This window comes from Podarcis raffonei, chromosome 1, assembly GCF_027172205.1.
Source record: "Podarcis raffonei isolate rPodRaf1 chromosome 1, rPodRaf1.pri, whole genome shotgun sequence".
Classification (NCBI taxonomy): domain Eukaryota; kingdom Metazoa; phylum Chordata; class Lepidosauria; order Squamata; family Lacertidae; genus Podarcis; species Podarcis raffonei.
In genome coordinates, this window is record NC_070602.1 from 67,470,761 (window position 1) to 67,491,477 (window position 20,717).

A 20,717-nucleotide genomic window follows, 5' to 3' on the forward strand; every position below is an offset into this window, starting at 1 on the left:
ATTTACAGAGACACACTGAACCATACAGTGGGTAAAAGTTTATACATTGCTCCTTAACTACTCTATTCCGAACTTAAAAATGGAAAGCGTAATGCTGCTGGTCAACAAAAGAGGTTTAAAGACTGTCTCAAGGCAAATCTTAAAAAATGTAGTATAAACACTGACAACTGGGGAACACTGGCCTGTGAGTGCTCCAGTTGGAGAACAGCCTTTACCAAAGGTGTCATGGACTTTGACAAACTCGAACTCAGGACGCAAGGGAGAGACATGCTAAGAGGAAGGCATGCTTGGCAAAACCACACCGTGATCAACTCCTACCCAGAAACCAATGTCCCCACTGTGGAAGGACGTGTGGATCCAGAACTGGCCTCCACAGTCACTTACGGAATCATTGTTAAAACCATGTTTATGGAAGACAATCTTACTTGGCTACGAGTGATCGCCAAAGAAGAAGAAGACGATTTTTTATCTACACTATGAAACATGGTATTAGCTACAAATCACTTTTTCTACTACTAGTACTATGAACAAGCTCTCAAGTGCTTGAGCACAGAAAAATGAGCGTTCTGCATCCTGTGCGCCTCCCTGCTTAAACAAAAATCTCATGACATCTCTTGGAACATCAAATTTGATTTTATCCAAGGTTTATTACCAGAGAATAATGCTCCTTCTAAGATTCTATTGTTATTTCTGATAACTCCAACTTTTAAAACTGCAGGTCTATTCTGAAAGTATGTTCCAATACTAATGGCCAGTTGTCTAAAAAAAGTTCTTGCTCCTACTGTGTTGCAGAGGGAGCTAGTCATGACACTTCAAATAGAAGAAGTTATTATAGGAGCATGAATGTACTCTAACCCTGTTACATTATGTGCTCTCATGGGGGGAAAATCAGAAAGAGCCCACTACTGTTTTACCTAGAAGGAGGATTTCAAGTATAGGTTAAGTATAACTAAAGTTTAATAATTTCTTAGAATGATTTTCAGAAAAATACATGCTTTGGGAGGGGAAAATCTTGTCCAACACACACACAGTCAATTTTTTTTCTTAATACACATTTTCGTAACTGGCAAAAGTAATGCTGCATGAAAACTATCACAAAAACTTACATTTCAGAAAACTGCAACATTAGAACATCTCTGAAACCTATGACATTAAAATATTTTTGATATCATGCACTTACCTATATAATGCATTTCTAAATTCAGGAGTCATGAAAAGGGTTTGCAGAAGGCTGTTCAAATAGCAAGTCATTGCTTGATTTACTAAACCTACATAGCCTTAAAAAAAGGGGGGGGAGGACATGGTTAGCAGCCAGGCTAGCACCCAAAAGTAATAGAGTAACATTTCTTGTTCAACAGGTTAACAGTTATTCTAATAATTTCAATGAAATTTGGAATAGACATTGCTTTTCCTATTGCGACCATTGTAAGTCTACCACTAATCCAAAGGCCCGCTAGACTATCAGAATGCAAGAATAGTTTCCTTGAAATTTATGAACTGGGGAAAGTAATAACGGCCATGGGTTTAGATTCTAAGTAGCTGTGAACAGAATAGTCCTCCTATTCATGGAAGGCCCCAAGATCCAGTAGAAGCTTCACACTGAAGGGAGTAGGAAGGCAATTTTCAGAAATCCCCCTCCCCATTGCAGCACTATTCTATATCTCAAACACCCAGAGGCTTCCCAAACCTCCACAGCAGCAATTTATAAGGTACAGAGGGTTGTAGAACAAATCTCTGTATTAGTGGAGGGGTGAACAGAATCAATAGTTTCTATGCTAGGATTGATTGAAAGAGGCAGGCAGAAAAAAGTATATTAACTGTGAATGGGGGTTGGGAAAAACAGTGCTGAATTTTTGGAGAGCAGTCTGAGTTCTCTAGCAGTATGGAATACTTGCAAAGGTCAAAGTAGTGTTTAACATGTAAAATAAAAGGAACATGCCTGGAGACCTGTGGAACCATCTGCACTCAATACATTATATAGCCCAGGTATCAAATTGTACTAGGGGAAAAAACTTGGAAGCAAATAATAGAAACAGGAATCAGCTCACACCCTGGGCAGTAGGTTCACTGCCACCACTTCCTACTCACTCATACCATGCTTGGGAGTAGTTTTACCAACAACAGTTCTCCAGGCCTTTTCCCTTTGCACCAAACCACACACAAAAGTGAGGTGTATGGCTATATTCTGCCCTGCCAATATATAACTTGTTTTAACAGACCATTGAAGCCTTACTATACAGTGGAAGAGAAATAATAAACCACCTTACCCGTTTCTGATTTACTCAGAATTGATGTATAAGAATAGTTCTGACCAACATAATCATTTGAACAACCAGCTGAACCTTCTCGTGGAAGAGGGCCTATAAACCTATCTGGATTACGGTCATCTGCTCCACTGGCCTCATCCTAAAAGATAAGATACGTTAACTAGCACATGTGCAAAGGATGCAGTTAATACAAATCCATCCACACAAAGTTATCCTATTTAAGGAAGTCTAGAGACTAAGTGCACATGTCAACAGTCCCATCCACAAGTACTACACAAAGCAGTCTCTCCAAGAGAGAATGCGTAATGGGAGTGAGGAGGGAAGGGAGCCTAAATAGAGTTCCTATGATGTTCCCACCTAGTAAGTCCCAAACCCAGATTGCTAGTTGAGCAATAATGCACAGGATCAATTTCTCCCAGCTACTAGGTGTAGGTACTCCTTCTCTGTGCTCCAAAAAAGCCTTTGATGCTCCAATCTGAGGCTGATCAGTATTCAAAGCTACTTTCAGCACTCAAATTGCACTGGCATGATCAGAATTATGAGGTACAATTATGGGAAGACAAAGTGCACTATTGTGTTTGAAGTCTTAGCATGCATTTCCTCTTAAGTGCATGCCTGAAAGCTAAAGTGGTCTTCTTTCTTAAAAGGCCTTACTGGTTTGGGAAGGGCAGTGGGGATGACTGGAACTGGTTTACTTGTGTTACCAGCAAGAGAGTCAACAAATTTGCTCTCTCTGAGTGGAAAAATGTCTTAGTTTCTGTTTACTGGAATATACAGATTCACAAAGCCTTTTGTGACAGAACAACTCTTTGGTTGCATGCAGAGAACCTATATGCCTTGCCAAACAGAGCCTTCCAGAGAATCATAGAATTGTAGAGTTTTTCCACTAACATTTCTCCATCTTCTCCACTCCTATTCATATAGTCAGTGCTATCTCATTTTATAATACTCTTCAGCACAAGATTCTGAACCTATACTAGGCAATGACACATACAGTACTGGTACCAGTAAAAATAAAAATTATAGCAAAAACCAAGCTTTCTTAAAAGTGATTGATAAAGAAAATGCAGGTACATAATAGGTACTTGTTTTATAATTTTAAATTCTCTTACCAATACTATCTGAGGTTGTTCTCCATCTTTATCTGTCAGATGCAGAAAGTTCTTTTTCCCAGGTTCAAAACCAGCATCAACAACAGATTTATCACTTGATTGATCCAATGGTGTCTACAACAAAACAAAGGAATTGTTTGCTAAATAGATCTGGCTACTATTTATTTTGAAAATTTAAATTAATAGGAGAACAAGTGGGGGGGGGAATGATAGAACCACAGGCCTAATGTGAAATATCAGTATGACCTGGAATATCCCTGGTCATCAGCACGCTCTCACTGCATTTAGCTCTAATAGAAACCAAAATTTCTAAAGGTTCTACTGAGAGCACAGGGACCATACAAGTGCTTCAAATTACAGAATGCACCTGCATGACACCCCACCCATAATGGCAATTTATTAAACTTCCAACATTAGTAGCCTCTACAGCATAACTAGAAATTAAATACAAAGTACAGTGGACATGCATTAGAAGTGCTGTACAGTTTGCTAACAATAAGATACAGAAACAGAATGAATAAAATAGAGGCCAGGGATTTCACACATCCAGGTCTTAATTTCTGTTTTATGTTTTAAATGTTGCTTCATTTCATGCACTCCTTCTCTTTCTGTGTCGGTGGGGGAAGGGCTGATCTGGAGAAGGGAAGAAATGGCCAAACTCCAAATGTGACCACAGGGCTAAAAAAAGGTGGTGATCACTGTTATACATATTCTAGGATTCATGCTGTTCAAATTAAGAAAAAACTTCAGTATTTAAAAATTCATTTAAATAAACTGATAAAAAGAAATTCAAGCAGCATGACACATATGTAAACAATATAAACAGAAGGCATATTTTTAAAAAATGAATAAAAATAAACAGACCCAATCCTGTGCAGGGGAGGAAGAGGGTAGTTCTGTTGTGGAAGCTGCCTCTGAATGGCTTCTTTAGGTGAATCCCACCCATTGCCTCCAACATTTATACAAGTATTCCCCAAAATGTCTACATTTCTACTCTGTTAAGGAAGATAGCGTGTTTTTACCGTATCAGCAACGCTGCCTCCATTTCCCCATATTAAATCAAATGTTCCATTAATATAGCCCACTTTAGTGGCCACATCCTCAAACAGTCTTTTTACTGGAGTGGAAGCTGGCAAGTTCAAAGTGATGCGCTCATTAACGGTCTTAGAATTAGTTGTATCTTGGATTATACAAAGCACTCTAGGTTCATCAGCGGCACTTTCGATCTGTAATGAAGAAGAAAACAGATTTTTAAAACTGACCATCCAACCTCTGCTTAAACATAGCCAACTTCTTCGTAAAATGAAGTGAAATATTTTATTATCTCATGGATCAAAATAATGAGCATATGGTTTTCTTTAAGACTGCACCATCTTAACAACATTAGAGGCAATCATCTTGGGGGGGGGGATTTCACCACTCTAAACCATGTTGATCTAGGGTTGTATATTGCTTCTTCCCCATCTCACATTTCCCACTACATTTTGTTTAACGATAACCTTAGTTTGCTTGTATGTGTACATAGTTCACATAGTAAATTAATGCTTATCCTTCAAAGTAGAATCAGAAGTTATGGTAAGTGCCAAACAAGAAGCACAGAAGGGTGCTATATGGAGGAAGGAAAAAAGAAATGGTACAAGAGTGAGCACTTATTTACAGTCATCCATAACTATTGTTTGGAGCAGAAATAGTAAACATGGTAGTAAACATGCTATCTTTCATCCCTGATTACTGGCCACAATGGGTGGGCCTCATACCTCTGTTCTCTTTCCATTAGACTATTTAAGTTAATAGTTAATTTTTTATTGATGGTCCAACTGTATGTTTATTTGAAGGCAAACAATAAACTTAAATTGGTTTGTAAGAGATTAGCAAAACACTCCCCAAGTTAATTCCATACTTGATCCTGTTCCCACACTTCCCCCCCCTCTCATTAGCTTTACATGGTCAACTGAATTATGTACAGCAGTGTTTCATACAAGACTGTCATGCTAGATTAAACCAATGGCCAAGCACAGAATTCTAATGGCAGGACTTACATTATACAGTAATCAGGGGCAAGCTATGTATGGGGCAGAGGGAGAAAAAGGTTGTGTTCTTGCTGCGATGACCAGCTACTGTCAGATACAGTGGTGCCTCGCAAGACGAAATTAATTCGTTCTGCGAGTTTTTTCGTCTAGTGAATTTTTCGTCTTGCGAAGCACGAAATCCCATAGGAATGCATTGAAAATCAATTAATGTGTTCCTATGGTCAAAAAAAGTCCAAACAAAGCCAAATTTGGTACAACAAGAGTTTATTAAGTGCTCTTTAAAGTCACACATACTGTAAAGAGCATTTCAAAATTCAAATCCAGAATTTTTTTTTAAAAAACAGCAGAGTGGCCCAATGGTCACAGAAAATCATAAAAATGCAGAAAAAAACCACAAGCTTCCAGATTCTTGCAAACCCCTCCCCAACTGTTCCCCCACCCACCCAGCACACAGAAATTCAAATCCAGATTTTTTAAAAAAAACAGCAGAGTGCCCCAATGGTCACAGAAAATCATAAAAATGCAGGAAAAAAACACACAAGCTTCCAGATTCTTGCAAACCCCTCCCAACACCAAGTCCTTGAATTCCAAACACCCCAACCCAAAATCCAACCCTCCCCAAAAAAGTTTTAAAAGCTTAACTTACCAAATGGCTGCAAAAGAAGTTTTGGAAAAGCTTCAAAAATCACCAAAGTCTTTAAAAACCTCAAAAAAGGCTACTATGTACACTGCGTTCTATGAGTTGCTCCTCGAAGTCAAGTTGCAACTGTATTAACGGTGTTAAGAAAAAGGAAACAAACTTGCAAGACGTTTTCGTCTTGCGAAGCAAGCCCATAGGGAAATTCGTCTTGCGAAGCAGCTCATAAAACGGAAAACCCTTTCGTCTAGCGAGTTTTCCGTCTTGCGAGGCATTCGTCTTGCGGGGCACCACTGTACACTTATCTATCAATGCTTTGTTAAAACATTATGTTACACAGTACTGCATTGTCTGACAATAATAAATCCCACTGATAAACTACAATTTTTCTAGATAATTACATCTGTCTGTCTTAATCCAGAGTTTGGGAACCTGTGCCCTCAGGTGTTGCTGAATTCCAAAATCCATCAACACCAGCCAGAAAGGTCAGAGGCCTGGAATGATGGTAGCTATAGCCCAGAAACATCTACAGGGCCACAGATTTCCGATTCCTGCCAAACTGCTAGCTAGTTTTAATATCAAACTCTCAGATGCTGAAAATGAAAATAGTGCCATATATTATCTCCCTCAATTTCCCCCTCAAAACCCATTTCAACAAAGCCTGTACATTGCAGCCAAGTCTGTCATCTAAATACAGTTTGTTAGTGTGATAGTACACTGTTTGGTCATGAAGTCTACTTGGGAATGCAAAAACAGGGCCTTGCCAAACTTGATGAGCTGTGTTGGTTTGGTAAATCACTATTTGTGCAAACCAGACTTAATCCTACCTCAAGCTACACCCAAAGACCTAATCCTATTCTACAACTACACAGTTTTTACAACTGTATTTTAGATTGTCAACTCCTTTTGACCAATAACTCATCCTTTTTATTTATTTACAACACTTTGTAATGTGTTATATACACTGTTGGTGCTGTATATACAAACAGTATATTTACTCTCCATACACCTGGTCATTTAACAAGCCTCCATCATGCTGCCACCCCGGTCATCTTTTTGCAAGCATTTTTCAGAAGATAACTTATCCTTCAGATCCTTGCAGCTGCAATTTTTACATCTTCTCTAGCTCTGCTATATGTTTTTACAAGTAAAGCAATCAGAACTGATTGTAATATTTTAAATGAGGGTTAAAGTACCTCCAGCTCACGCTCCAATCTTGGCCTGTCAAGGTTTTCCCTTAAGGAAGATCTCCAAAGCACTCAAACTCAGCACTAAGCAGCATTTTCTTTTATCCCTGTCAATGGCAAGTAGAGGAGAAACAGCCACTTTGCCAGGCCTATGCTCAGGGCTTCCTAGAATACCAAACATGGGGGTGACCCTGGTGGTGTAGTTCTCAAGTGGGAACCCCATGCAAAGGATTTTGACAGATGGGTGGGACAACACAAGCCAATCATGTAACATTTTAATATCATTGTTTTATTGGCAGGTAAGTGGCCCCATTTACATTTACACCAAGGTCAATGCTAAGCATGATTAGCTTGAAAACCCTGGCTAAAAGCTAGGGACCAGAACCAAGAACTAGACCAGAATTGTTTTATTATATATTTCAAGATATAATAATAGTTGTTCTACTTACACTCCTCCCTCCATACCAAACACGCCACCAGATACACACAAAAAAGTTCAGAGTGGGAAGGTACAGAAGAAGGGACCCACCTACAGAAGAAGGGACCCACCCACCCACTCACAAGTATCCAAATAAAGGGGGCAAGCCTTTATTCTTCCATGCAAGCCAGCAAAAATATTATTAGGAGAAATGAAAAGCAAAGCTAGAAAAGAGGCACTACTTTACTGCTAGAGTCAAGTCATTTTTGAGAAGCAATTCATTAACCATTTGCAGCTTGTTTGTTTGTTTGTAAACCACAGTGTGTCTCAGCAAAATACTGAAGGGGAGGGGTGAAAATAAGCCAAATCTCCCCTCCTGCAACTGTGTGAAACAACTTGCCAGTTTGGGTTGTTTGCTTACTTGTGCAAATTGTACAACAACTGAAAGGTTCTCTCTTCTCAGCACATCAAGAGCCTCCCTGAACAGTGTTTAGAATGATCATTTTTTTACCAAAGCCCCTTTCCTTCAACCATTAAGAAGTACTAAAATTATAAATCACACCACCCCATATTATGCATACTGAAATGTTTCATGCTATTATTTTTATTTATTAAATTTGTATACTGCCCTATACTCATAGATCTCTGTTTGTTGGCTCTTATCCAGTCTATTATTGAGGCATGACAATGTTATGCTCTTAAAAAACATATCTACTATTTTCTCACTACACATCCAATAAAACACACTCGTGTCATTTTCTCTGGAAAAATGCTTTCCAATAGCCAACATTTTGATAGAATCAAACATGCATTCAGCAAAAAGACAGACGTGTATGTGCTCACTATAAACAAAACAATCCACATGAACGCTAAAAAGGTCATGTAAGCAGCAAAGCAATCACTCCTGCCTTAATGAGAAGCAGATACAAAGCTCATAAGACATACTCACTACTTTATTTTCAGTTATGTGCCATACAACTCTTCTAAAAAACATCTAGCACATTATTTTATTTTGGAGCTCTTAACACCATGCTTTTTAATTCTTGTGAATGTTACACAAAAAAAGCAACCAAGCTTACCATTTTGTACAACACACACACCCAAATACCAAAGCTTCCTTGTAAGATTAAAGCTCAAAGTACACTCACAAAGCATTTTACTAACTCATGCAGATGTTAACAAGTACTAGTCTCATGCTATTACTACCCAGTTATGCCATCGGTTTTAAATGTTTACTGCGGCTAACTACCTGCGAAAATTTCTTCTTCATTTCATCAAAGATACTTTGTCTGCATCTCCAAAGCATATCCTATGGTATATAAACACAAAATAGTAAGATTATAGCACCCTGAAGTGGAGAAGAATCTTCAAATGTTTACTCAGAATATCTATACAGCTTTGAAAGTTACTTGCAAAAAGAAAAACCATTTTCCTCTAAAATAATGAACATTTGGAAAACTGAGCCTAAAAGAATGTGGAAATCCTAGTTCACAGTCTGTCTGGTTGAGATCTCAAAGTTTTAGAACATGGATAGGGAACCTTTGACCCACCAGATGCTGCTGGGCTTATTCCCATCAGTCCTAGTCAGCCTGACCAATGGTCATGAATGACAGGAGTTGGGAGTCCAAGAATATCGATTCTAGAGGGTCACAGGTTCCCCATCAATGTTTTAGATTAACCTAATGCAGAGGGCAACTAAATCTATTACAAACCCAAGCACATGCATCTTGAGGCCTTTCCCCTTCCAATGGCCACAAGAGAAAGGTGCACCATTCCCATATTGTTGTGAAACTTTCAGCAATGTCCAGAATTTAATTCCTAATGGGGATATTATTATTATTATTAATAATAATAATAATAATAATACTGCACCCATCTGGATGGGTTTCTCCAGTCACTCTGGGCGGCTTACAACATATCTAAAAACATTAATCCTTAAAAGCTTCCCTAAACAGGGCTGCCTTCAGATGTCTTCTAAAAGTCAGATAGTTGTTTATTTCCTTGACATCTGAAGTGAGGGCATTCCACAGGGAGGGTGCCACTACCAAGAAGCCCTTCTGCCTGGTTCCCTGTAACTTTGCTTCTTGCAGTGAGGGAACCAGAAAACCCTTGGAGGAGAACCTCAGTGTCTGGGCTGAGCAATGGGGGTGGAGAGGCCATTTAAGGCTTTAAAGGTCAGCACCAACACTTTGAATTGTGCTCAGAAATGCACTTGGAGCCAGTGAAGATCCTTTAGAACCGATGTTATATGGTTCCGGTGGCCACTCCCAGTCACCAGTCTAGCTGCCGCATTGTGGATTAGTTGTAGTTTCAGAGTCACCTTCAAAGGTAGCCCAAGTAGAGCACACTGCAGTAGTTCAAGCAGGAGATACCAGGGTACACACCACTCTGGTGAGACAGTGTGCATACCAGATGGAGCTGGTAAACAGTTGCCCTGGACACAGAATTGACCTACACCTCCATGGACAGCTGTGAATCTGAAATGACTCCTATGTTGCGCACCTGGTATTTCAGTGGCATAGTTACCCTGTTCAAGACCAGGGAGTGCCCACCCTCTGTCCCCCCAAAACAGTACTTCTGTCTTGTCAGGATTCAACCTCAATCTGTTAGCCGCCACCCATCCTCCAACTGCCTCCAGACACACACACTGGACCTTCACTGCCCTCACTGGTTCTGATTTGAAGGAGACGTAGAGCTGGATATCATCTGTACAAGTACTGTAAAAAGTTACTGGCCAGAAATTGTTTCTATGTTGCACCTCACTAAACAGTTCTAAAGCTCAATCAACCTAAGCAAAGCCATCACCAAATAATAACCATAGAAATGCCAAAAAATCTGAAAACTTTTTGCCCTTCAATTACTGCAGTATCCCTGTTAATTTTGGCATGCAGTTGACTCTCTTCATTTTAAAGAGATCCTGCAATTCAAAATAACCCATTAATAACCATGGTAGGAATATCTCATTCTATGGTCAACAAATGAGCACACAATTTACTGGAAATGTGACTTGAACAAATTTGTGGAGGATGGTCCTAGTGATATGAAAACAAATACTGTGGCTATATAATGTGATATTATGACTGTGTATGTGTATGATCCCAAAATGTATGATCTCTGCAACATGTCAACAAAATCCATGGCTATGATGCAACCTAGATGTGTCAAATATTGTTGATTTGGCATGCATTTTTTTTAAAGGAAAGCTATCAGAAAAAGAGAATAACAATATCCATTTCCCATGTATGCCTACTACAAGGGACAGCCAAGATGATGCCCTCCAGGTGCTATGGACTACAATTTCCTTCAGCTCCAGCCAAAAGTAAAGGAAGACAGGAGTTGTAGTCCAGCAACACTGAGATGGCATCATGTTGGATGTCTGCATTGATTCAGAGATGGAGAATGATTATTGCAACAGAGCACTTGCATATCACATCCCAAAGTTTTGCAATTTCCAATTTTAAGTAACATTTCTATTGATGCATATCCAGTCAGAGAATCTGTAAGATCTGTTTATGACAACTGCAATATCATCATTTTAAATTTTAAAATGAACATAAGATTGAGTAGTAAAACATAATCCTTGTCTATTTAGTTTCTGCAAATGGAGCTCACAGCAGTCTGCCTTGAAAATCAAAATTTCCATAACACACAGTTCAGCAGACATGACTAAACATAAATCCAAAGACTACTATTTGCCTCAGTTTTGATTAGTCATTTCTCCTCCAGGCCTGGATCTAGTTTTCTGCCGGTTCAAACCGCAGCTGTTATTATTTACATTGTATACAATCTGTATGTATTTTATTCAGCAGAGGGACCACAGATCACCAGCAGAGTGTATGCTTTGCAACCAGATGGTTCCAAGTTCATCTTCTGGAGTGTTCAGTTAAAAAGATTTCACACAGAAGTGCTGAAAAAGACTTCTACCTAAAACTATGTAGAGTAACTGCCACACATAGCAAAGTGTACGGGACTGGATGGGCTAGTTGTATTATATAACACTGTTTTTTACAGAGTAATATTTTGAAGTAGTGCAATCCAGCTGCTCAGTCCCAGACCCCTGCCTCAGAGAATTCGGGAGGAGCTGCTGCCTGATATAGGAAATGCTGCCTGAATAATTCTGCTTTCATACTCTGTGAAATTTCTCAAGATTCACATGTAATTTTACCTTAAGAATATTTTGTAAGCTGTTTTGAGGTCAGAAAAAAGTATTATAAATAAATTAATTAAAAATTACAATTAAAATATTGCCTTCATTGACCCAGGTGCTTGCAATCAACCTTTACTTTTTTACCTCTGAACCTAATCAAGCCCTACAGCTTTAATTTTAGCCAACCGTAATAATCTCTAATCAAGGTACTGAATACAGTTCCAATGATCCTGGTTTTCCAGACCAATACTTGTATTGTAAGTTGCTGCTGATTTTGTTGCCTGGCCTTAAATAAATTTGCTAAAACTGCTTCAAAAAGGTACTAACCTCAACTGAATAATAGCATCAAGCATATTTATGCAACCCAGCTAAAAAAAAATCAATTTGTACTATGTATCCTCAGTGACTGGCTGAAAAATTCTACAACTGATTTACTTTTGCATGTTTGGGCCTACAATGAATATATTACACTATATAACTATATTGTACATATATCTGTAGTATGGGTATAAATGCAAAAGTTCTTTTTGGCTTTGCACTCTAGCACTGCCAAAAACATATCAACTGTCCCTCTAATTTCATGTGCTGTTTTCCCCAGCGTTCCAGCACCTCAAGAATATGTTAAAAATTTAAAAGAAACAACAATTTGATTTAATTCACCCTGTGGAGCAGTAGCTGCTCAAAGTTTAACATATGTACTCTGAACTACTGCTCAGGGATTAATTGCAAATTAATTATTAAAACAACACATTCTTTAATTTTCAGAAACTGTTTTAGGTTGCTTCCAGCATGGTCCAACAATGTGATATTCACCTATGTATGTTAGTAGCTAGCTTTTTTGGCAAAAGTATTCATATTACAAGTTTATTAAGTCTTTTAATGTATTTCACATTATGTACCAAATCACTGCAATTATGTACTAGAAACAGAACCTTTACAAGTAATTATTTGGATGATGATGATTATTATTATTTTATTTATACCCCACTCATCCGGCTGGGTTTCCCCAGCAACTCAGGGCAGCTTCCAGCAGAATATAAAAACACATGCTATTCATTAAGTTGTCTTGCACATAAAAATATGCAAATGAAAAGTGTCCCACCTTCAGATACTAAACTGAAGCAAAGAGTTGGTGGATTTTCACGATGCATTTCTGTACATCCCAGCTGGCATAAATTTCACTAAAATATTTAATGGGAGATCCTTAAGTTCAGGCTTTTATCAGTTTTTACCGTAACACAGTGGTACCTCCGGTTGTGGATGGGATCCGTTCCGGAGCTCCAGTCAGATCCTGAGGTTTTTGCAACTGGAGGGACCGCTTCTGTGCGGTATAGTAGAGTGTTCCTGCAAATGTGCGCGCAGCGAAACACTTCCGGGTTTGCCGCTTTCACAACCAGAAGTTTATGTTATCCGAGTGTAACAAAAGCCGAGGTGCTACTGTATACTTAAGTTATGAACATTCCTACAAAAATGTGATGTAACAGTTTGGGGAGTGTATTTCATAAATGGGGAAATGCTTTATAGTTACAAAATCATGCAATATAGATACATAGATCTATACAAACACAATGTTTCTGTTAACTCTGGAAAAATATATGGGGTTGACAAGAAAAAGTAACTCCTATACACATACAGACACAAACCATTTTTCTACTCTGAAAAGTATCAATGTCTGAAGAGTAGAGATTAGAGATATAAAATGCAATGCTTTCTAGTGCTCTAATCGAAAGGTAGTAGAGTGTAATAATTAAAGTAGAAAATAAAATGCTACTGGGGGGGTATTGTACGGTGCACACATCAGAATTCTAATGGATTTTCAGAGGCATCCCACACCACCCTTGACTTTCTTGAAGAAAAAGTTAAGTGTTTCCAACCTTTACATGCATATTTATACCATCAAGACTGCAACTAACTAGAAAATAAATACCACTGAACTCAGATGTACTTTCTTGTTAGTAAACATGCTAAGAATTACAATGAACTAGATTTAAGAATGCAGCTCCTTTTAATCATTTGGTGTGTACTAGTCTGTTTATGTCCAAAAAACACTACAAAATATGTTTCATGATTATATTTTAAGAAGAAACAAAAAAGAATTATACACAATCTACAGATGTAGTTAAGTGATTTCTTTAAAATGTGAGGTTAGAAGAAACAAGAACCTTTCTTCATCCTATTAAGTACAGAATTCAATATATCCAAAAAGGAGAGGACTGAAATCCTGTTCAGCTCTAGAAGATAAAAATAAGCTTCTAAGGCATTTGAATAATATCTACAGAGGAACAATGATCAGAGCCAGACTCTGCCATTAATCATTCCAGTCTGTGCTAGTTATCTACAATTACTGCCAAAGGCCTTCTGCTATTAGCCTTTGCTTCTTGGCTGTCACATGATGTTGCACCATTATTGTTCACATTACTATATAATTCAGAACTATATGGGTATGTCATACATGCCATAAATGTGGAAATTATACACTATTAAAAAAACAAATACACTGAGCTACAATTTTTATGTGTGACAATGTCACATACATACCTCCCTTCTCATCTATATTATTTTGTACAACTTACCACGTTAGTGGTTAGGGCTGAAGAAACTCACAGCCCTAACTGTGGGTAGGGAAACCCACTATGCTGTGACTTCAAAATACAAGGTAAGTTGTACTAAATATTTTTTTGTGGGGGGAGCAAAGCAAACAAAGTACTGTACTGTTTTCAGATGCATTTTTGGGTCATGCGTGTGACCTCTTCTCTATGAACTTGTGTAATTGCAATGATGCATCCAAACACCTGTTCCCATGTAGAAAGGCAAATTATTTTTAATATTTTACTGAATGAGTTTAGGGTCAGGATTCCAGTATGGTAATTTAATATTATATGCCATCTTACTCCCCTGCAACTGAAAAGATTTGACTTGGAAGAAAAGATTATATTCGCTTCAAAAAGATCCTCTAGGAGTTCCAACAATCTCAAGGCTATTTCTCATGTTACAAAGCTGAAAGGTAACAGTCTAGTCTAAAGCCAACACTGGAGTTTGGCATTCTTACATGAAACGCAATAATGTGTAAATAATCCAGAAACAGTTCAGTTCAGTATCCAAGTCTTTCAGTGTTAGAAACTCAGATATATAAGCTAGCTGCCAAATGACTCCTTAAACCAGGGTAAAAGTGGCCAAAACGGAATTCCTAGTTGCCATTTGGGGGACAGAAGTTCATACTGGAAAACTGAATAAAAATTGGTTCCTGAAATTCATTCTGACTGTGCAGATAAAATATAACAGATAGAACCTATGGGATGTGTTGCTAGTGTGTGAAAACAGGCAAGATCTAAGGATTCCCAGGCATTCACTTCCAGGTGGCAGGGATGTCAGGTGCTATCCCAGCACCTGGGTATCTTCACGTGGTCACAAGTGGCTGACAGCCGGGTGCAAAATACGCCTGTTGCCTGGCCAATATTGAACGCTGCTATAGATAGATACATCTACTTGGAAGAGCATTGCTTCAGCCTAAGTCATAGGGCAAACCATCCTGTACACAATGAAAGCTCCTTTCCTTCCCACCAAAATATTATAGAACACTTCTCTATCACTTCCCCAATCCAACATTTCATGAAGGAAGAGCTACCAGTCTCTTTCTCAGTCTTCACAACCTTTGTAAAAAAAACATGGTTCCAATCACAACCAGAAGAATATTCCTTGTATTTGGAAGTCTGGTTCTATTTTCTTTTATTAAACTCTAACACTAGTGGTTTTCAAACTGTACTCAAGAGAACCCTTATCAGTAGCTCTTCCGTGACAAGATCAGTCATGGTGGATGGGTTTCCCTGGAAAACAGGTTGTCTACCACTATTTTTCTTTTACGAAGTACCAGAGTAGGGGGAACAGCATGTTCTAGTGTGAAACCCCAGCCCTATTGTGAAATCTGCATTCTCTCCAGAAGTCCTGCAAGAGTCAGCACCCCGACATGAACAGTTGTGTGTGTGTGTGTGTGAGTGCCATCCACGATCCTCAGAATCCTATGCAACACACACACACACAAGAATCCATGGCAGACACACCACGCATAAAAGGCTCCTTCCAGGTAGAGCCTATTACAACTATGAACGCATGGACATGAACTTGCCCTGACTAACCCGGGAAGTTCCTCCTCTCTCCAGCATCCTTTGAACTTTCGCCCACACCTGTCGCGTGGATCTCTGCCGGTGCTGCAAAACTGCCACTCAACAGCGTGGGAGCACAGGTGAGCTGCATCACAACACGCATGCAACTTTCCAAGGTTGAGCCTTATCGAACCTACCTCGACTTCCTGGAAAGCCGCGCTTGCTGACACGAATGAATGCCCCGAGGGCCTCCTTGGCCTTTCCCTCCCTCGCTCCCTCCTCACAGTGACAGGTCCCCCCTCCCCTCGCGACGTCTGAAGCAACACTCATGCGCGCGGCCTCTCGGCCGTCCCTTCCCTTCCGCAAGGCCCTAGAGCAGCGAAGGAAGGCCCTGCCGAGAAACACCCGGCAGCACCACCCCGCCCGCCCGTCCCTGAACAGGCAACACCGGGGCTTCCAAGCGAGGCCCCGCCAAGCCCCAGGCCCTCGCCGCCCCTGTAACCCGCCCGGGCACGCAACGACTCCTTCCGCGAGGCTGCGCGCACGCCTCGGCCTCCCGTTCCTCCTCCTCTACCGCCGCCTAAAGCGGGGTCTGAAGGCGCGGCCTCCGCCCAAGGGCCCCTGACGCACCTCTTTGGGGACCAGCTGGTTCTCCTCGCTGGGCACCATGGCCAGTGGCGCAGCCAGCCCGGGGCCCGCGGCAGCTTCGGGCGGGGAGTCGTCGTCAGCAGGAGGCGCCGTCCGCGAAGGAGGAAGAGGAGCGGGGCCGCGGCACGCTCGGCATCGTTACGGTCTCGGTCTCCGCCGCCGCCGCCTCCTTTCTATGGCTCCCTGCGTGCGTGTGTCTCTCTGCCGCCTCTCCCCCTTCTCAGCGAGCGCAGCAACGCCTCAGCCGCCTCCCCTCCCCTCCCTCCGCCAGCGCCAATCAATGGCAAAATGGCCGACGACGGGCTTCTCGCGAGACGTCGCCGACGCAGCTGGAGCCCTTCCCTCCTCAGGGCGCCTCCGCTCCCACCTTCTGCTGGGGGAAAGCGGCTCGGAGAGGCCGCGGGAAAGCCTCTGGCCTGCTCCCGGGCTGCTCGCTCTGTGAAGGGCCGGCGGCGCTGCTTCTCCCGCCTGAGCCGCCTTCCCTCGCAGGGGCTCCGCGGCGCTGTCTCCCGAGGAGGCGGGAGGAGGACGAGGACGATCCGTCCTTGATCCTCATAAAACAAACACCTGGGCGCCCGCCCGCCCTCTCTGGCTATCAGGCAGGCAACTTGGGTGGAGAGTTTGCCTTCGGTTGGTTCCGCCCTCCCATGTCTTTAAACTGGCACGCACCGATTTTCGTGAAGGCTGCTTAACCCAGAGGAAAGCCGCATTTAGTAATTCCCAGCAACTTAATTCGCACCGTCAATGTGCCTAAGGTTTGAGTCGCGCGTAAAGAGAAACGCGCAGCCCCATCCTATGCAGGTTTGCTCCGTGATAAGCCCCGCTGAGTTCAGCGGATGGGTGCTTACTCCCAAGTAAGCTTGCAGGCGCACTTGCAAGAAACCGTAACAGCTCGTCTTTTTTTTGTATTACTTTTTAATTAATGCCTCCCCCCCACCTCCCACTTTCTATCCAAGAGGCAGATTTACTGAAATGCTATTAAGTAATCTGAAGAGTCTTCAGTAGAGTACAGTAATGAAATTACGACCAGCAAATGATGGCTTTTCAGCAGCGATTTGAGATGGATAAAGAATAATAGCGGCAAAGGTTGCTTCTGATTTGGAAATGGCAAATTACTTCCGGCAGCGTTGGTTTCCTTATAAGAAAGTGAATGACAGCCATGGACGTAGCCAAGGGAGGGCAGCTGCCCCCCCCATCAATAAAAATACATAGCATACTGAGGTTCTGCCCCCTCCCCCACAAAAACCCTGGCTACGCACATGATGACAGCTACATCAACATTCATGAGGAAGTGACCAAGACTGTCAAAATAACCCATAAAAGCAGAATGTGGGAGAATATTCTGGCATATTTTACAGCGATGCAAAGCACATTTCAGTCCCCTTTACACTTAAGACTAATTGATCTTTGGTTGGTGTGTAAACAAAACAGGTACTTTTTCTCTTCTCTCCCCTTTTCAGCCTGGAAACACAGTAGAAATATAATGTGAGAATGATTCAAACGTTCTGTGGCGTTGCAAGCAATGATTTGCTTCTACACAGAAAAGAAGTTAAACCACTTCATCAGTACCTCAGCCAGAAACCATGCTAGCACTCATCCACAAAGGAGGTATATTTCCCAGAGTAAATGACAGCTCCTGCAAGACTGAGTTTTACCAGGCATTCTGTGCCAAGAAGACAAGTCAATAATTGATTCCAAGTAATGTGCCCAGCAAGCTGTAACATTCTTTCCTTGCAGCTGAATGACGCACAGCAAAGTGTGAAATTCCTTCCTACCTTTCATAAACATCAAAGAAGGCCTCTCTGTTCTGAGTCTTATGAGAGAAAGTTCAACTAATTAGTGAAGGGAGGGGTGAACATAATTCCACAGACAAGGGCACACACAACTGCGCAAAGAAGATGAAGCAATTTTTGATCCATATAGCTGATTTTGTTCCCTACAGGCAGTGTTGCTAAAGCCAAATTCCCCTATAATCCCGTAGTTAGAATTAAGAGTCTGATGGCCTAGAAACCGTAGAGCAAGCAGTGAATGGCAAAGATGAGAGTGATATGAAAAAGTCCCCAAATATTAAGTGTTTGCTATGGTCATGAGAGAGCTGTATGCACAAGAATTAACTCATTTATTAATGGAAAAGAGGGGGGAAGACAATGAAAAACGTTAAGAAAATATTTATACTTTAGTTTTATGTATGCCATTCTGAGGATTGTTTTGAAAAGTGGGATGTAAGATAAAAACCATCATGTAAATTGTTTCGCTCTAATTGGCCCACTGCCGGCTCCACCCTCCAATATATGTACCAGTGTGGTGTAGTGGTTAAGAGCAGTGGACTTGTAATCTGGTGAAATGGGTTCGATTCCCCGCTCCTCCACATGCAGCTGCTGGGTGACCTTGGGCTAGTCACACTTCTCTGAAGTCTCTCAGCCTCATTCACCTCACAGAGTGTTTGTTGTGGGGGGGGAAGGGAAAGGAGATTGTGAGCCGCTTTGAGACTCCTTTGGGTAGTGATAAAGTGGGATATCAAATCCAAACTCTTCCTCCTCTGTGCTAGTCTGGAGTTGGTGCAGCAAAAAACTGGCTGGCTATGCTCTGCCTCCACATTGGATGCATAATGCTTCTGAATGCCAGTTATTGGAAGCTGCAGAAGGGGAATGTGCTTTGGTCCTTGGGTCCTGCTTGTCGGTTCCCCTCCGATTTCTGGTTGGCTGCTGTGAGGATAGGATGATGGACCAGATGGGCTATTGGCTTTGGATGTGGCAGTGGTTCTTCTGCTTTTATTGTCTCAGGTTAGGATTGCCCTGTAATGTGTGCAAACAACCCTGTCTAATACATGTTTATTTGCAAAAGGGAGGATGTGTGTATTTATATAAATAAATTAAATAGGTTTGTCTTCATTTCAGGGTATTTCAAAACCAGCAATATCATATAAGAGTTGTTTGCAATTGAAGAGTATGTATACCTAGAAATTGTAAATGTTTTTATTGTGAAAATACAAACAAAAATCACCATAGCATATAAGTTATATTATTTTAAAATCAAAAATATATAGCATGTGTATGCACACACAGTTGTATATTATATTATCATGGCCTTTGACATATTTAAGGTATAGCAGTTGCGATGCATATTACAAAAGTTTGTATATCCATGTGTCCAGAATAAAGGCTATTTATTATACACTATTTGAAATGTGAAATGTGATCAAGAAGACTGTTTTCAGAGGATGCAATTTCAAGCTAACTAGCTAACCAAAATTTAAAGAAGAAGAAATCCTCTGAGCCAAAGCTACCTGATTGCAAATGTGAATGAGGTAGCTCTAGAAACATAAATATTGAGTCAAGCCTCACATCACTTGGAAAATGTTTGATAGAGATTTATTTTAATGTGGTTGCTTATAAAATAAAGTGAATATAAAAGTAACGGTAGTACACAACATACTCCAAATAAGAAAGGACTTCTTCATACAGTCAGGCTGTCCACTTGAGCATCAGTCATCATGCTGGTACTATGTGCTCAAGGTTTCTATTTTCTGAGGTCAGTATGACCTTATAATAATAGCCTCCCTCTCACACAATCCAATCTCATACATTCAGTCTCATGAATAATGAAATATAAGTTTCTATTTTAATTCTGGAATTACATTTCTTAAATGACAGCCTCAGGGAGGAGTTCTATAGTGCCCCCAACCCTTTTTTGTATTGGAATATGGTGTGGGGATAGTTCACATGTTTCCAAAAGTGGTGTGTTTAGGGGTTTTTTAGGTGCATCAGAATTCTTTTCAGAAGCATCTGAAGCATACTTGTAACCCACATGTATTTTGGACCTGTAAAGCCAGCCATTGGGACTAGCTGCCACTGTGCCTGGGATCAATGTCTCCAATTATTATGGCACTCTGTTCCTCCCTCCTCCTTCTGTACAAGTTTGCTAACAAGCTTTACTGTAGGCTGCATGAGTAAAAGCCATGTTTCTCCACTATATTCATCCAGTGTTCTCTGTCAGTTCCTAATTTTACTCCCCATCAATAGCAAAATCTGAAAGACTCAGGTGAGTGTGTATAGGATCACAACTGGCAAACATAGCTAAATAGTGGAAATGATGCCATAAAACACATTGCAACCCCAAGGTCGTCTTCCTTCCTCAGATCATCTCTACTACTGTACTTCATTATTTCAGA

The 20,717-nt window shown here is 40.7% G+C and overlaps 1 protein-coding gene across 3 annotated transcripts in view; it reads right to left on the minus strand.

Moving 5' to 3' along the window:
* The window catches only part of USP47 (ubiquitin specific peptidase 47), a 48,111-nt gene extending 31,138 nt beyond the window's left edge, over positions 1-16,973 (minus strand). For 2 of the 3 annotated variants that reach the window (XM_053391044.1, XM_053391034.1), the window contains exons 1-6: positions 16,529-16,973; positions 8,901-8,960; positions 4,402-4,605; positions 3,380-3,493; positions 2,268-2,406; positions 1,181-1,277 (exon numbers count right to left, since the gene is read on the minus strand). In XM_053391044.1, the coding sequence (XP_053247019.1) occupies positions 1,181-1,277; positions 2,268-2,406; positions 3,380-3,493; positions 4,402-4,605; positions 8,901-8,960; positions 16,529-16,567 (653 nt within the window). In that variant the 5' untranslated portion in view covers positions 16,568-16,973. The remainder of the gene's footprint in view (positions 1-1,180; positions 1,278-2,267; positions 2,407-3,379; positions 3,494-4,401; positions 4,606-8,900; positions 8,961-16,528) is intronic. The other variant, XM_053391054.1, reaches the window with a different exon arrangement.
* Between the last annotated feature and the right edge of the window lie 3,744 nt (positions 16,974-20,717).